At 37.5% G+C, this 18,789-nt stretch overlaps 1 protein-coding gene across 1 annotated transcript; it reads left to right on the top strand.

The window, feature by feature from the left end:
• Positions 1-2,120: 2,120 nt before the first annotated feature.
• LOC140235029 (acetylcholinesterase-like) lies at positions 2,121-13,645 on the top strand. Its single transcript, XM_072315067.1, has 10 exons — positions 2,121-2,282; positions 3,131-3,307; positions 4,774-4,933; positions 5,266-5,343; positions 5,647-5,765; positions 8,203-8,370; positions 8,970-9,418; positions 9,771-9,965; positions 11,530-11,711; positions 13,527-13,645. The coding sequence occupies exons 1-10, from the start codon at positions 2,121-2,123 to the stop codon at positions 13,643-13,645; spliced, it is 1,809 nt and encodes a 602-aa protein (XP_072171168.1).
• The last annotated feature ends 5,144 nt before the right edge of the window (positions 13,646-18,789 follow it).

Genomic DNA, 18,789 nt, shown 5'->3' with positions numbered 1-18,789 from the left:
AAGTCATCACATGAAAGTTTTTTATATAAATCTCAGAATGGCCAAAGTCGCTCATAATTATGTAGCTATGAAAGACTTTCAAGGAGAGGAAAATCCATATAAAGTCTATATCATAAGTATGTCTCCTGAGTGAAAAGTCTCTTGGTAGACTTTCATGAAACGGACGTGATGTGATTTTTTTTTTTAAACTCACTGAAAACTTTACCTGAATGGCTACACGAAGATCTTGTCATTGCTCGCGAAGTTGCTGCTGGAGCCCGAGAAACTTCACCGGCGGTCATGATATAAATCATGATAGTTTAAGATGCCTTCATGAATGACCCGATGTTTATACACTCAGAGTCAACTCAGTCTTTGCTTAATTTTAGGACAATTTGACACCTGCATATACCAAAATGCTTTTCACAATCAAGAATGAAAAATAATGAAAAGAATACACATTGTGAATATCAGACACAAAAAGAAAGGAAGACCCATGTTATATCTATATAGAAATATCAATACTTACCAATCATCATTTTCATACTGTCTTTAAAAGAACAAAATTCTATGTTGAAATTACTCAAATCGAAGATATCCCCCCCCCCCAAAAAAAAAAAAAAAGACCACGACGACGAAAAGAGTATTTGATAGATTTGGCAGTTGAAAAACGTCATCGATTAAAAGGATTGATAATCTAGTATATAATAATTGTGTACATCAGAATTTGCAGAAAACATTTTGTCAACAAGGTGACAAAACTTTTGCACGATATCGTTGCATTAAAGAACATATTTGCATTTTATTCAAATCTTGCAATTTAAGGGTGTGTAATGATTCAAAATATTTAGATGTTGATGCTTTATATCCTGATATTGTACAAATTCAAATTGCTTTCTTTTGAAGTGAGAAAAGTTTTTGAGTTTGGCAAGAATACGTATTTGCCCACATAGAATTACAGTAAGACAAACAAATACACCATGAGTATTATAAAGAGCATACAAAATACAACTTGGTATTGGGTCACACTTCACTCGATTTAAAATTCCAAGAAAATGAGAGATTATTGTACAAACAGAATCGAAACATTCTAACTCAACTTGCTATTCAAAGAAGAAATCCACTCCAGAATTTTATCAAGCACAGAGGAAAGAGAAAAAAAAATCCCGGCAGAATGATGCAAAAGTTATCAAAATCGGATAAAAAATAAAGAAGTTGTGATATTTTGAAATTTCATGTATTAATGACAACCACTCAAAATGAAAAAGAACAAAAATCAACTGTGATGTCTTTAACTGTGATGACTTTCTGTCATAAATAAGGACGAGCTTTCTTCTTTTGTATGTACAGTAAGAGTGGCACCAAGAGTGGGTTCGATCGCAGCAGTTTACCATGACAAAAGGATGAAAGGCTTGACATCAGAAGAAAAGTAACCCTCTCGGCTCTCCGTATGGGACAACATGATTCCAGCTGTCCCGCAGGACAGCACCCCACAAGGGAAACAAAACGAATGCAATGACGAGACACGCAGATTCAATAGACACGCGCGTAGTTTACCAATGAGACTTTTGATCTGTACACAGCTCTCAAAGGGTGCCCTCGCTGCGAATATTCCCAACGCGAAGAAAATATATCTAGCCGAAAAACCATGCATTCACACTCAAACATTTCCTCAGTAAGCATCCTTTAGTTATAAGTGCAGATGATGGCTACGCTAATCTACTACGATTATAACGTGTTATATTACCGAAAGTATTTGAATGAGCAGGGGTTTTTTTCGCGCTGTTCTAGTCCCCGATAGGCGACCATGGCACGTCAGGACAGTGGGCGCCGATCGGCGACCATAATACTATGATGGTGTTGGGCGTGAGACGCACAGTGTATAGTCCTTACTGTGTTTGCTTACGCGGTTCTTACGTAAAGACCAGGGTGTGGCTAATAGAAAGCTCAGGCTCAATCGTTTTAGTTCTCTTGCTTGTATATTATTGAAACAAAGTATTGAAACATCGGAGCTGGCTCTGCCTGAAGGAACTCAGCTCAAGAGGTTATGGGTGTTTTTCACTGCCGCCACCTGTAGTGCCTCATGTGAATGGTACAGGCGCAAACGATCATAGCATAAAGAACCGGGTTCAAATTGTACAATGAAGACATTTGCTATTGCCCTGGCAATTTTCACTGTCTTAAAGGCGGTGGATGCACAAAATCCTCGAGTGACAGTCAATGAGGGAATCCTCGTCGGAAAGACTGTCCGCTTTAGTGAAGACACGTTCATCAATAAGACACGCGATGTCGACGTGTTTCTGGTAAGTCAGCACTATTATAATATAAAACCGACAGACGGCCATTCTTTACACACGGCCTTCGTGTTCCGTCTTAGTTGGGAAAAATAGTTAGAACAAGGTTTGTTATTGAAAAGAGAAATTCCAGCAGTCCGGTGTAGATGAAATTTAGTTTGAAAGAAGGAGTAACATTAGGAAAATAAGGAACTTCTGGCATTTTGAAGTTTCGCTGATTTTTCAGGAAACAGTTCTGGGACAGTTAATATTATGAAATACTTAATAGTGAAATGATGATGTCATCCCTTCACAACTTGCCACATACTTTGGACATAAAAATTTTTAAATTTCCAGTTTTTCACTCAAACACAATTACGAACCAGTCTGAAATCCTGATACAGTATATCTAAATGATCATTTGTCTGAAGTTAATCAACCAGGAGTGACATCATGTTTTCTATTTGATCAACAGAAGCAGTGAACTTTCACCATTTTTTTTTTCGCATGACTAGTTGAAAACTGAGCCGATGACATCTTCAGCTCACTCATTTGCATATTTTCATCAACTGTAAGAGAACTGTTTTGCAGAAATTAGCGAGACTTCACCGTTTCATAACTTCCCTTATTTTAATCTAATTCTTATCCAACTTTCACTGTTGTATTCGTAATATTTCACTCTTTCCCATCGAACCAACTTATAATTGTCTTTAAAGAAGAAAAATCATTTGATATACGGTGTATGCGTTGTGTATAGCTGAGAGAAGAACCTTACATCATTGTCTTTGTAAGACGACAGTGTTTTAACTAGGAAGCCAAAGAGAAGATATCTCACGATGTACGAACATTTTAAGTTTAGACAACTTTCCTTAATACAGGGAGTGCCCTTTGCCGATCCGCCAGAGCGATTCGCTCCCCCACTACCAAAGGCTTCGTGGACAGGTGAAAGAAATGCTACCGAGTTCTCAGCTGCCTGTCAGCAAGATCCGTTTGAGGCTTACCCCGTTGTGTCAGAGGACTGCCTCTACTTGAACATCTATGCCCCAAGTCAACGGGTAATAACCATGTAGTACCGTACACAATATGGCAGGTACTCAAATACGTACAAACAATTATACATACGTGAATGCCTATTCAGATGTTTTAACAGGTTTTTACAAAGTAAGATGCAAGAGCCAAATTTCTTCAGCGGTCATCAACGGTGAAAGCATGACAAAGTGAATATCGTCTCATTTTGATGGAATATATCACTCCTTGATAGGGTAGGAATTCTTCCATAGGTATCTTTGATGTCTATTTACGTCAATGAAACCATTTTGTAAAAAAAATGTCGTTCTCAACCTTTCCTTTCACCACTTCACTTCTTTTTTTATGAAGTGGGCCGTGTTGGTTTATGGTGTAGTTCTTGTTCTTGATGAAATTAGACGAAACGATCAGGAATTTCCATGCTGCAAGTATCTTACATAGCTAGCACATGTACAATAATATGAACATTCTGTAACCGATCACCTTGAAATTAAAGTTGTTTTAGAGTCTTTACAGGCTAAGATATATAGGGGAAAGACACCGAGGAGTGGACATGCGAGGAAATGATTATGAACAGTCGTTTTCGTAATGGTTTTTGCCAAACCCCAAACCTGCAGTTCTATGTTTTTGTATCCATTTTCGTCATGAAATGATAATGCACATCAAACATATTATAACAGAAACGAATGCTACAAAGTCATTGGTGTCCTATTTACTCATTCACCCAGCGCTGTCATTATTTCTGCGCTGTTTACAGAGGGATCCCTCTAAAGGGAAAATGCACATGAAGACGCAAGCAATTACATGAAAGAATAAAAGGTTACAGTTTGATATTCCAGAGGTTCGTTTATGCGAAAATGAAATGAGGTTCTTTTTTTCCGACGGTTCGTTATCTGGAAAGAAAATAAGGCTTGCTATTCCGAAGCTCGTTATTATTTGCATCTTTTTTTCCATTTTTGGATTAACGAACTTTTGGATTAATGAACCTTATTTGATTTTGGATTAAAGAACCCTCTGCGAATAACAATCCATCCGATAAAAAAGACTACTAAAATTATAATAACACTTTAATAACAATAAGAAGTAGATATTGTAATAACTAATAATGAAGAAAATTAAATGTGATTTGCATTAAAAATGAATAGGTTTTAGATCATTTACAGGCTGGAGAGAAAGCTGATTAGATATTAACGTGGAAATAACATTAAGGTTATTTTGTTGGTCTTTTTTTAATTCTTTCAGTGAAGTCATCTTGACTTCTTAACTTCATCCTGTCAGTGAAGTCATCTTTCCTCATTTCTCATTTTGATCTTGCAGCGATCTCATATTCTATACTATTGTCATACTCTCATACTCTGATAACGTGTATAGCGTAGGCCTACAAGGATTATAAGTACGGAGTTGATGTGAACTTACGTGCCACATACCCGCATATTCTAGTAATTGTGCACGTGTGTAGGAAGTGAAATTATCTATATACTTTTTGATCATGCAGCAACCTGGTACTCCTGTGATGGTGTGGATTCATGGGGGAGGTTTCAGGAGTGGAACGGCAATGACGTATGAGTACTGGGGCATCCCATTGGTCACTGTTGGTGATGTCATAATCGTGGCGATGAACTATCGCGTAGGAGTCTTCGGACAATTTTCAACAGGTCCGCACTTTAAGTATTTTGGTGATAGTATAGACAAGTGGATCATTGTCATTTATATTCCTATTTAGTGAAAAAAGGAAAGTTCAGTTTATTGAATTTTCTGTGAAGATTTTTTTTTCTTTTGCATTGGTTCTATTTAACTGCTGCAGAATGAAAACAGATACATGCTCTTCATTTCTGTGTTTGTGTGTGTGTGGGGGGGGGGGTATGCCTTGTCATAGGTAATGCACTTTGTTTATATTTCCTGTGTTTATAGACCAATGTCACTTTCTTTTTTCGGCTGTTGTTCAGTTTATGCTTAATCATGATCTAATTATCGGACTCTTCTCCAGAGGACGATGTGGCACCAGGAAATTATGGTATGCTGGATCAGGTCGCTGCACTTGAATGGATTTATAACAACATCGAGGGTAAGAACTGAAATTTAAGGAAATTAATCCCAGAAAGATGTATTCACTTTGATTGACAGATTCTCGTCTCGTTATAAACCTGTTGGAGAAAATATTCAAAGCTGATGAGCAAATCGAAACATCAATGTATAGACAGGTTACAGCCAACGAATCACCCGTCTTAAGGGGTAGCTAAGCTTTGGATACGTAAATGTAATCCAATGTAATCCAAAATGTAATCCTTAGATTACAAGCATATGCTGTGAAGCAAACCCTCACTACACAATTCATCAACAATCACCTTTACTCTTAACCCTTTTCCAGCCTTTGACGGTGACAAAGATGACATCACGATTTTCGGGGAAAGTGCCGGGTCGGCGTGCGTCAGTTTCCACCTCCTTTCCAAACTCAGCCGAGGTTTCTTCAATAAAGCGATCTTACAGGTGAGTGCTGCAGTCCAACTGCATTCACAGCACAAATCAAAACAAGCAAAAACAGAAACAAAGATGACCCTTACCTATTTGATGCCAATGACTGATAGAAAGTAGCCGGCGAAGATACAAAATAACTTGACCAAGATCCCATTACTCGTATAAGCGAGTTATACTCACACAAAAAAAGGCAGCTCCCCCTTCATCACAGAGGCATAACCTTTGAAAGAATAGCTTTTTAGTATAAAGGCAGAGACAATCCTACCAGATATTAAATAACCTTTGTGTGAAAATGAGAGTGATCCGTTGAGTCTTGCATGAGTGCAAGCAGATTTGAGACAATCAATGGTCACTCTAATAAAAAAAAAATGTTTCAGTGGAGGGAGTCTCTGAAACGGTTTAAGCACTGGTGTTTCATCATTCAATATTGACCTCTTTACGCCACAAGTAGCAGTACAAGCACCACTGATTACTCAACCACAGTACAACTGCTCCCTGTAATGCTCACACAGAATGTCTCTTAAATGGTGGTAACAACTTTCGATATGTCACTTCTTTCACTTGATATATAAACTGTATGGATTTTGCAGCTACAGGAGGGTTGAACATAGCCATTTTTCTTAAAACTGTGCTCACCTAATCGTAAAAAAAAGACATGATATTATGGGGAGCGGTCCAAAAATTTGTTATAAAACAACGGCAGAACTTAAAGATACACCAGCAGAAACAGAATGTTTCACAGACCCCCGAAATGGACAACTGTAACTTTTGAAAAATGACCATTGTCTTTAAGTTGTGCTTACTCTCGCATGCATCACTGAACAGATCATTCTTTCACACAAAGATTTATAGTCAAGCTTATAAATATCCCTGCCAGATCATTTTGCGCAAAATATTTTCGTTGATGAGTAACGCTATTTCAATCAAGAGATTTACCTTTGTTGTGTGTACATACGCTGTATATAATTCATATGTATGCATATAATTATGGCATGTGTGTGTGTGTGTGCGTGTGTATGTCTTCATACGTATGAATGTAAACACGTAATAATGAACTAGCAAAACAGCAATATTATACCCCTGTCACACCAGAGTCGGAATAAGCCGGAATAACGTTGGAATGAAAATTCTTCCTGCATTCCTGCATATTCTGAGTGCGTTCCAAATATTCGGGCCCATTCTTGTGGCCGGCCCGAATGTTTTACCCATGCTTAAAACATTCGAGGTGCATTCGAAGTGGAAAAAATATCGATCTGCATTCGAAGGGTATTCTAATTGACTCTGATTGCATTCTAAATATTCCTACGGCATTCGAAACAGCATTTGAAACAATCTGACCTCATTTGAGAGAGAATCGGAACGGTGTTGCACCTCAAATCCTGCCAGAATATCTCAAATGATCAAAATAATGCTCAAATGCTCATATTATCCCCCAGTTAAATACCGGTTAGTGAAAAGATTAGAGTTAGGGTTAGGTTTAGAGTTAGAGTTTTGGTTAGGGTTAGAATTAGGTTCAGGATTAGGATTAGGGTTAGAGTCACGGGAGGAGTCTGGGGTAATTGCCCAGGGGGTAGTTAGCCTAGACACTCTCTTTCAAGGAGGTCTTGCTGGAGGACAGCAATCTGTAGCAAAACAACATGATCCAAGGGGTCCATAATCTATCATGATCGGGTTGAAACTGGTGAAAATATAAGATGCATCACCACTTTATACGTTATTGGTGACTATTCCAGCGGCATTGTTCTTGACAAACGGGACATTCGTGTTGCATTCTAAGTACATTCTAAGTGTATTCTAAGTTTTCGCGCTGCATTCTGTTTGAATTTGTGTACATTCAGAGTATATTTGGTAGCCATTCCGGGAACCTTCTGACCGCATTCGAAATCAGTTTGTACTGCATTCGAGGCGCCTTCCGACCATTAGACTTCGGGCAGCAATCGAACCGCGCTCGTGCGGCATTCGAAGTGCTTTCTAAAAATTCTGACCACATTCTGACAGCATTCTGAATATTCCTACAGCGTTCCAACTATACATTCGAGCAGCATTCAAGAGCTAATTCATTCGGAATGTGCAAGAATGATTCAAGAGGGGTTCGAAGTGCATTCCAAATATTCGAACAGCACTCCTACCGAGCTGTTAGAATTTGAATTTTTCTCCCGAATGTGGCGAGAATTTTGAAAATCCTTAATTCCGGTTGGTTCTGCTTGATTCGTGCTGATTCCGAATTAGTGTGACGGGGGTATTAACGGTGCGCAAGGTGAGAACCTTGCTTTCATATTAAAATAAAGTTAGTCGCAGACAACACTGTATTAATGGGATCAATGTTTTTCTTCTTCTTTCATTTGAATAATGAGCCCAAAATCACATGAAATCTATCTGCTACCGTTCGTACAGTCTTTGACTTTAGCACTGTTTTTTTTTTTTTTTTGTCTGTTTATTACTGAAACAGAGCGGCAGTGCCTTCAGTCCGTGGGCCTTCAAGCACGATCCAGATAGGGAAAGGAGGCTGTCCCGAGAGTTGGGGGTCGCCTTCGGGTGCGATACGTCCACCTCCGAAGTTTTGGTTGCCTGCCTAAAACTCCAAGAAGCTGGTGAACTAAGAACGAAAGCCAATGAGGTAAACACATTGTTGTATTGTCGGTGATGTTTGATTTACAACCAAGACGTACACATCGTTCAAAATCATATACCTTTACAAACCTATTCAAAGTGTCGTCCTCATAGTAGAATAAACTAAACGGGTTGTTAAAATGAGTGACGTTTTGTTTCAAAATAACTACCTGGCAATATTAATTTGAGAAAATATACATTGAAACACACATATTATTTACAGACGTGGATATCAAAATATTCATTATTGTTCTCAACGCAACTTTTGCATTGTTTACTATCTTTTTTTTTTGTAAACATTCAAAGAATTTTCTTCATGATCAATATGAATATTATATATGGTTATTAAACGAAATTAGAAAGCTACGAAAATGCCGCATACTACTTTTAGTAATGCATTTAAACAATGTCTCAAAATTGGCCACTGCGCCTACGAAATAAATTAGTGACGTTATAAACCCTCAGGTCCAGTGCCGTGTGTCAACTGGTGTAAGGATAGGTATTGTCACAATTTTTTTATCATTATATTCCCTCCCTTTTCTCTCACTCTCTCTCTCTCTCTCTCTCTCTCTTTGTTTCCTTGGTATCTCCGCTGTCTCTCAACAGCTGTACAATCTCGACCTCGGTTACCCAGTTACTGTTGATGGTACATTTCTGGAAGACACCCCTCTGAACCTGTATGAGATGGGAGACTTTGCGAAGGTACCGCTTCTCGCGGGGTTCAACAAAGACGAGGGGACTTTGATTCCGTTCGGCTTTCTACCAGCCTATATCGGCAGCCCAAACCCGCCTGCGATCGATCGCACAACATTCGACTTCATCGTCGTAAACTATTTCAGGAGGTATGGTTTGAACAATAATATCTTTGTGGATTCCACGAACCAGGAGTACATTGACTGGACCGTCGCCGATGACCCGGACGCGGACTACTTTCGGTCCGTGGTCGATCTGGGAACCGACATCGAATTTGGCGCCCCAATGGATTACGTAATCAGAAAACACGCAAGCGACGGAGGGACGGTTTACAAATACTTCATGACCCACGAGCCTACTAAGTACGCATTCTGAGTTATACTTCTACCGCCAAAACGTTTGGCCGGTTTGTGTGTGTGTGTGTGTGTGTGTGTGTGTGTGTGTTCGTTCGAGAATCACCTCGCCTTTTTGATTGTCGATAATATATGATTAGAGTGTCCCAATTGCAACACGTATTTCATAGACAATTTGGCAATGTTAAGCTGGCATGGAATACTTGTTTCTATTAATGTTAACATACTCATCATGTAAATTGCCGCCTGTTACTTTTATGAGACACGTCCAACCTTTTTTTATTGATTTAATTCAATAATCATTAACCTTTTTTACCCATTGAGATGTATCAACTTGTTTTCGTGACATATCCATAACCAGGAGCTTTGTTCAGTATGGGGATATCGTCCCTTCTACTCCGTGGCTTGGTGCTGGCCATGGAGAAGACTTGACCTTTGTCTTTGGAATACCTTTCATAGACGAGCTCTACAACATCAAGGGACACAATATGACCGCCGAGGAAAATGCCCTTTCCGTTAAATTCATGGAATTCTGGACAAATTTTGCAAAATCAGGGTAAGCTCTTGGTTATAGTTACCAATTTTGATATTTTCGTTTGTCGTTGCTCTCATCAAAATTGCAAGTGGATTAACTTTGAATGTAGACATCGTGGATGAGTTAGGCCTAAGAAAAATCGATGCTCACGAGCATGACTGCAAAATGATAATAAATGTTATGTACTGCATTTTTTTTTTTTCAGTTAACAGGTGTGGGTTAACATGAGAAGTAGAGTTAGGGAGTTCTGGAGCTTGAAATTCATAATTATATACTCAGTTTTACATCGAGAGTGTATGGAGCTCCTATTATTTTTATCATCAATGCTGAAACATAATATTCATATTGTTAGTCTCACATCGAGATTGTATATGAAGCTCATATCAATCTTATATTTGTTGCTGTTTAAATTATTAGGTGATAGCCAAGATGAATACTTATTATACTCAGAAATAGTTCGAAATATTTGTGAACATAGGTGTACAGTAGCAGGATCAATTCACCAAGTCCCGGAGCTTTGGCATCACTATGCAAGTAACGGGTATTCCGCTACATGAACAAAATCCAATTAAACTCTGTTATTACCCTGTTACTACGATGAGCAACCACTTTGTATAAATTTTTATCTATCGATACACATGCCAATTTGAGATAACGATTCTGGAAGGGTTAAAGGAGGCAAAACAATCACTTCGATCGCTAAGCAATCCAATAAATAAAGACAGAAACAGTTACAGTTGGTGGTACAAGTGATCATAGATTACAATTGGAATTCCGTTGTATTAATTTTTTATTGTACAGAAGGGGTAGACCTATGCATCGTAAACAATGTATGTACATGCATAAGTGTGACACCAAATTTTGTTTAAATCCTGAATTATCAAGAGCGATTGTGTTGTTTTGGGTATGGGCTTATCGGCTTGGAGTTATTTTCGTGAGTAGACGAACGCAAAGGATATGCGAAAGGGAATGAAATCTAAATGTTAGATTATGTGCATTGTAGTATGAGTGAATGGCAAAATGTTGTTAGAACACCCCAGCGAGGTTTGAGGAAAGTTGGACTATAATCATGTTCAACAGTTGTATGAAGTTTTAAGCTTTTGGCACCGCCTGCGCAGAAAAAGAAGAATCTAAAATCTGTGACGTCACAATAGGACAACGATATACAGATAATGTAAAGGGAATTCAAAATATTTTCATATTTCTGGTACAAAATAAGAAAGAGCGCTTGGCTTACCCCTCTAAGAAGCCAGGGGGATGATAGTCCCCCTTTTTCCTGTGCTACTGTATACGACTGCATGTTTAACAAGACTGTGACTGTTGTGTGCTGTGTAGATAATTTCATGTACAGATTTTGACATAGTTGACGGGGTGTAAGGTAGAAGACATGTGGGTCATGGTCAGTTTTACCCACGTACAATCATACTACTGGCAGGGCTGTTTGTAATGTCACGATCTAGGCCTATTTTTCCGATCTTTGATAATGACGAAATGGTTGATTTCGAATTTCTTCCGTTGTATATCCACTCTTGTAATTGCATGAATGCATACGAATCATGCTTCTTTGCCGTATAACTGAACGCAGAGATCCTAGCAGACCCAGCGAGGACGTTCCCAGAGGAGACGGGGAAGATTTATGGCCTCTCTACACCATCCCTGAGCTCAGTCACAAAGAGCTGTCCATTGAGCTGGGAGTGGGAAGAGCCGCTAGAGCGAGTGGATGTCACTTCTGGAATCACTACATACCTTCTCTCATGATTTATACAAGTAAGACAGACACAAAGCCACAAATTATCATACAAATTATTTTCTTGACGTTGCTTAGCATTTGGTCTGGAATGATACTATATCACATTCCCGAAGATAAATCATCGCACGGATGACATGCGCATGCACGATTCCAGTCAAAAGAAAGAATATTGTTTACGCAATGTAAAGCCCTAGATTACAATGTATATTTTCTCTCAGTCGTGAGTTTCCATTTGACCGTGATGATGTTATGTGTATGGGCTCTCTACTGTAATTACATAGTCTTTGTGATGTATTTGTGACGTATTTCACGGAAAATAGTTCAACGTGTACTTCATTTGTATAAGAATGTCTTATCTGTTACTTGGATGAAAAACAACAACAATAAGCTTTCACCTAAACGCTAGTGTCTGGAAGTAAGTCTCGTTTGTAATATCTTTTAATGCATACAAAGGGTAATTGATCAGGTTAAAGGATATCATCATGTAATATGAATGAAAAATGGGCAAAGAATATCTATATGATACTGAATAAGTTCTGGTCAGTTTTTCTTTGGATGTATTTATCATTATATTCAAAAAGCTGCATCACTTCACTTCGATGATCCCTCAATTTTATCCCCAAGCTGATCCTATCCGTATAATTGGTTCTATCCTTCGGGATTACGTAAGATTTATGATAGCTTCCGACCACACGAGAAATGAAAATAAGGGTTTTCAGAAACCAACACTGTACAAGGGCTCAATCGGTTAGAGCACCGGTCTAGCAATCAGGAGGTCTTAGGTTTGAATCCGAATGAAATCCCATTCCATTTGCTAATTTCTTTGATTTAGACTATGACTTTTGTTCAGTTTCCCTTTGTGTGCATTCAAAATTCAAACAAAAAGCGCATAACTTGGGTGATCCGTCATATTTTGTCCTTCGGGTTTTGAATATTATATGTCAGATTTGTAATTCCTTCTGATTACACAAAAAAGAATATTCATATATTCAGGAACCAACACTGTAGTGGAGATTTTTCCTAGCTCTGTCGATTAGAGCACCGGTCTATGTAGTAATCCTGACGTCTCAGAATCGTTGGGATATTATTTTCGTTGCTCACTTTCATTCATATATTTTTGCCTTCTCTCTCTCTCTCTGGCTTTCCTTCTCTATAGCAGCTCGTTGATTTTATTGCAATGCAGTTGTTCATGTTTGGGTTGTTTTTTTTTTTTTTTTGGCTAATAGCGAATTTGATGGTTATATATTATACAAGTTATACTTTCCCTTGAGACTTTCTTGTTAAAACTGTGGACATGGTAACCCTATTCAAAAGTTGGTCCGAAGTGAATAATCCTTTGGGAGGCACCGAGGGGAAATTATGCGGAGTACCTTTTTATATGTTTGATTGGAAAGATGAACAAAAGAGGGGGCGTGTACGAGCTAGACGAAAGGTCATGTGTGATGGAATCTATATGGGGGGGGGGGGTCCTGAAATGACCGTACGAAGCAGGGCACGATGTCAGAAATTAATTCGTAATTGGTTCGTTAGATATTGTTACATTTCAAAGAGGCAGAGGGACGATACGAAGTTGCGCGCGATGTCAGAAATGCGCTGAGATGTCACATTATTGCTTTGTGACATCGTTTTTACGTAGTATATTTGCAGAATGAAAGTGACGTCATTTTAATACTAAGCCATGGAGTGCCAATCATGGTAACATCCTGAAAATCTTTGATTCATAATGTAATAGAGAAAATTTTATAACAGCGATTTTTCTTATATCTGTTAGAAGCACCAGGTAAATTTGGCATGATACTATGTTGCTTTTTATGTTGTCTATAATGTTACAGGCAGCATGGCTGACGAGGAGAGAGAATGGAGGGAAAGCTACAACGACTGGAAGGAGGACATAGTAGAGTGGGAGCGGGTGTTCGAGGATTACAAGAAGGGGACTACCTGTAATAACTAAGAGGCTTCCAATATATCTACTGAATGACTGAAAGAGACACACAGACAAGAGAGTAACATCATGATTTAATACTAAATGACGTACAGAATGTATTATCATGATTATGACCTTGTGAGGAATTTCAAGTTCAATTTTGATTTCAATTTCAATATATTTTCGTATTTCTCAATGAAAAATTAACAAGTATAACAAATTGAAATAATAGATGATATCCAGCTAGGAAGCATAATAGAAAATTGAACATGCAGAAAATAGGGGACAATCTATGAAAGTTGGAATCTGAGAATAAATGTTAAAGAAATATGATGAAACCTAAACCACACACGTGCATCAGGAAATCAAGAAATAAACAAAAATGAGATACGAACGACAAATTAAAGTTGATATTGCCTTCTATGCATGCAATAGGGCCTATCGAGTGAAAATGCATGTGTTGAAATTTTGGTTTGTGTGTTTGTGTGTGTTTAGAATATAGTTATAGAGTATTCCAAGGACTATCACATAACTTCGATTACAAGTAGGCCTACCACAGAGAGTGGTTTCAACTTCCTATTTATAGAGGGAGTTTTGCTGTAATGATTTTTGTAATGCTTCTATGTCAAGTTTGTGATCCTGTCACTAATCTAGTCAATAAGTTATGCGCTAGTAATCTTAAATATATCATCATCGATATGTTTACTTTGAATGAAGTTGGTAAAACGTTACATGACACAACACTGGTTAACCCCTTCTGTGCCAGGATTTTTGGACAATGTGTACATGTACATCTTATGGGGTTTTCTATATATGAGTCAGTCAACATCCAAACAACACAGAAGCTTAATCATTTTAGTAATAAATGCAAGCAGAGGTTTAAGAATTTCTTTACACAATGTAACTGTCAAAACTAACACCAACGTGGACTTACCATTAATGCGTTATAAAATGTATGAAGGAGAGGATGTATGATATGGATTTGCTTGATTTGATTGGTTATACTTGATTTAATTTAATCAAATAATTTGAACGACAAATTCAAGTCCCATTCAAAGGACTAATAGAAGAGGATAAGGTGCGTGGGCCTATTATAATGGGAACAACCAAGCTGGGGAACTCAGAGGAACCAGGGACTCCCTGGTTGCCCGCTGTGTGATCTAATCCAATGATCGAGCTGCAACAACCATTAACAGCTCTACAGTATGTCCCCCCCCCCCCAAAAAAAAAAAAAAAAAAATCAAAAAAAAAAATCAAAAAAAAAAAAAAAAAATCAAATTTTCGCATCGATAACACCCAGAATGATTAAACCGTCTAAATGCTACTTCAGGGTCTTAAAATAACATCTTAGTTCTATTTTGCAGAAAACCCCATTCACTTTGGTTAAGCAGTCACAGAGAAAAGTGGAATGTTGTAAAGCATGTCATGAGTCTGATTCTTCCAAGTTTAGGACTTCAATGCTTTTGTGTGTGAATACAATAGACAGAACTTGGAGGGAAGAGATTTTTGACATCCTCTACAAAATTCCTCATTTCTCTTTGATCACTGAAGCAAATCGAATGGGGTTTTCTGTAAGATGTGGGCAATCAGTTAGAGTTTCATACCCTGAATTTGTATTTGGATTGATTCACTATTTTTAAAGATATCATTGCGGAGGGTCTCGTATTTTTTTTTTTTTTTGGGGGGGGGGGGGGTTACAGCTCGTTATTCCGAAGGTTCGTTATTCCGAAGGCTCTTGAGTCCGAAGATTCGTTATTCCGAAGGTTAATCATTCCGAATTTCATTTTCGGATTAACGAATCTCCGGAATAACGAACCTTCGGAATAACGCCACAAATGTTCGGAATAACGAAGCCTTTTTCATTTTCGGATTAACGAACCTCTAGGTATAGGGAATTTGTGTGTTTCGGATTAACGACCCTTCGGAATAACGGACCTTCGGAATAACGAACAGCACCCTTTTTTTTTTTGGGGGGGGGACATACGGTATAGATATCTGGTGTAACTAAATAAACCTGCTCGTGTTTTATGTCTTCATCTCGCAATAAGCGATCAATGTATCAGTCGAGTCAAATGAGATATGACACAATTTAAAAGCAATGACAGCAATTCACAATCCCATCAAATTTTGCATCTTTAAAACAGATTGTGATATCATTCTTAGTATGACAGTTACTGATCTACAAAGACTGCCGATAAATAAAAACCTCATATTCTTATACAGTTTTTGTTGCCTGAAATGTAGGCCCTATCACAAATTTCCGTATTGTCCTTCTCGAGATGTGAATTTAAACCTCTAACATTCAACATTTACGTCAATACCTTGATGTCATGTACATCGATGAGAGAAAGTACTGTTAAGATTTCATGAAATTTACCTTTAAATATGAATTAGTTCATAAATTTGTAATTTTGGTAACAGATTTTGCTATATTTCATTTTGTATACATGTTATATCAATAATCTCTAACGAAGCTGATGGCGATTATGTTATAATTAAGTGTCAGTACTGTATTATATTCCCTTCAAACTAGTATAATTTGACAATGTGTGTTACCTCTTAAAGCTTGTATTTGCAAATGTTGTGGATCAAACTACTTCTCTTGTTTTCAAGCGATTGAAAAATGACTCACATTAAGCACTCATTTTTAAGTTGTTCAAGGCACAGCTTTTCAACCATATCTTATAGTGCGTCGTCATGGTAACAGTACGTGATAGTCCTCAAATCAGGTTAAAAAGCTTACGGATCGAATTTCTTCTCTGTTTTTGAGCAGTTTACAAGAAAATGGACAATTCACTATCAGAAATAATACAATGTATAAATGCTGTGCAAGATAAATTTACAAGAGTGCTGAAAATGGCGTTGCCATAGGAACAGCTCATAAAAAAAAAACAACTTGCAGATTCCAATGTACCTGCAGAATAAAATATTTCTTCGTTCTTTCTTTCCTCTATTTGAAAGAAATATAGCACACGTGATGACTGTGAACTTAAATAGTGGAGGACAAGTTTTAGATAAAGCATACCTGCATTGCCATCGTAACAGCAATGCATTATGGTCGCAATTTAAATCAGGAAAAAGCCTTGTAGATAAAACTTCTTCCCCAGCATTTAAGCTATTCAAATTAAATTGATACACTTGTCGAACTAACTAAAGTAATGCATGACAAATTGATAAGTAAAGAGTAGGGGGTAGCAGTCCATTGTGTCTCCAAGGTTTGTAAGTCATTCTTAATTCCAGTTTGTAAGAAATTCAGAAGAAAGTACACACACGCGTTATTAAAATATAAAATTGTACAAGGCGTATTCTAAAAGAGTAGAAGAGAGTGTGTCATAACTGCAAATTAAGGCCCTTAATCATAAAAAGTGGATAGAATTTATCCAGGTTTGAATCGATTCAAAAGATACTTGGGACACATATGTCTTCATGTAAAGATGTCTTGGACACATTTTCAAAGAGCATTATCGGAAAACGTGATAGTATATTCCCTGATATGCATGTGTAGTGTTTCCTTTGATGAAGCTGAATTTGTTTTTTTTTCTTTTGCAGCTAACTAAATTATTTATCTTTTAACCGCATGTGTCCTGAATTGTATTACAATCAGAAACAAACAGATGCCATCATGATAAGGAAGATTAGTAGGCAAAAATGAACCATCATGTGCATTACAACTTTATACTGTCATTTTAATTTCCACACATGCATACACTGTACACGCGGATATTGGATGTAACTTTTCATTCATTCATTCATTCATTCATTCATTCATTCATAATCAGTTATGTCAACACATGCGTTTGTTGTTTTATAATGTGATAGTGTCGAATTGGGTCTTCCCAACCAGACGAGGATTGCATAGAAAAGATGAGGTGCTTTAAAATTATAATCTCATATTTCGATTTCAAATAGTTTAAAATCACACACATAATATGTGTATATATATATATTATATACATATATATATATATATATATATACATTGTATATATGAATATATATATATATATATATATATATATATATATATATGTATATATATATATATATATATATATATATATATATGTGTGTGTGTGTGTGTGTATGTGTGTGTGTGTGTAATATATTTGTATACAGTTCGTCCCAGAAAGAAAAATAAAATCCCTAAACATAGGCTTACTGTGTGGAAGCAATGAGGCGTATGTGCGTTTCCGTACCAATGAGTCAAGCAAGTGTGCACAACTTTAACACACACACCAATGGACAGGAATATGGGTTGTGGCATGCAGAGGATTTAGAAAAAAAAAAAAGAACATGTTCAAAATAAACTTTGACGCTCTTTGGAATGATGTATACTTTACACAAACTAATTTATTCATGCGTCTGTATAAAGTGCCATGATTTTGAAATTTCAATATCAAAAACCTTTCGTTTCACCTATTGGCTTTGACACTCGGTAGGACTACATCAGAGAGAGAAAGAGATAAACACATCTTCGTTTAAGAATAAACAAAAATCTAAAGAAACCTTAGTGTTTCGAATCACTTGGGTGCATGATTGGAAGAAATAGAAATAGATATTGACAAATATTCTTTTACTCAGGTTTAAAATTATCCTTTTTTATTTCTCCCTCGCGCTCCCTCTGCCTCCTTGTCTGCAATCCTAAAGTTTCCACCAGATGCCTTCTTTGATTGTCATTTCTCTCCGGAAAAGGAGAGCGGCAGTAACAGACGATCACGTCAAAACAAGCACGTGCAATCATGTAGCAAAATATCCAGGTCTACTTTCAAGGACGTACGTGCACGAGGACAAACAGACAGAGGCGTATTCTTCGGTTGTATAATGTGCAGTGTATGGTAGGGTCGATTAGAGGAGTTTACCAAGACAAAAGGATGAAAGGCTTGACCAACAAAAGAAAGATGATCCTCTCCCAGGGACTGACAATAGCTTCCAGTTGTCCCGCAGGACAGCGCCCGGCAAGAACAACACAAGTGGAACTGCATAGACAGCACACGCCGATTCAATAGCATACACACGGGTGGTTTACCATAGAGACTTTTCATCTACACACAGGTCGCAAGGGATGCGCTCGCTTCGAATTTTCCCGACCCGAAGAAAAAAGAAATGTATAATCCACTTGAAAAATCATTATTTACTCAAACATTTCCTATGTGTAGTGCAGACGATGGCTT

The sequence above is a fragment of the Diadema setosum genome, chromosome 11, assembly GCF_964275005.1.
Source record: "Diadema setosum chromosome 11, eeDiaSeto1, whole genome shotgun sequence".
Taxonomy (NCBI): domain Eukaryota; kingdom Metazoa; phylum Echinodermata; class Echinoidea; order Diadematoida; family Diadematidae; genus Diadema; species Diadema setosum.
This window is presented reverse-complemented; position numbering and strand designations above follow the sequence as displayed.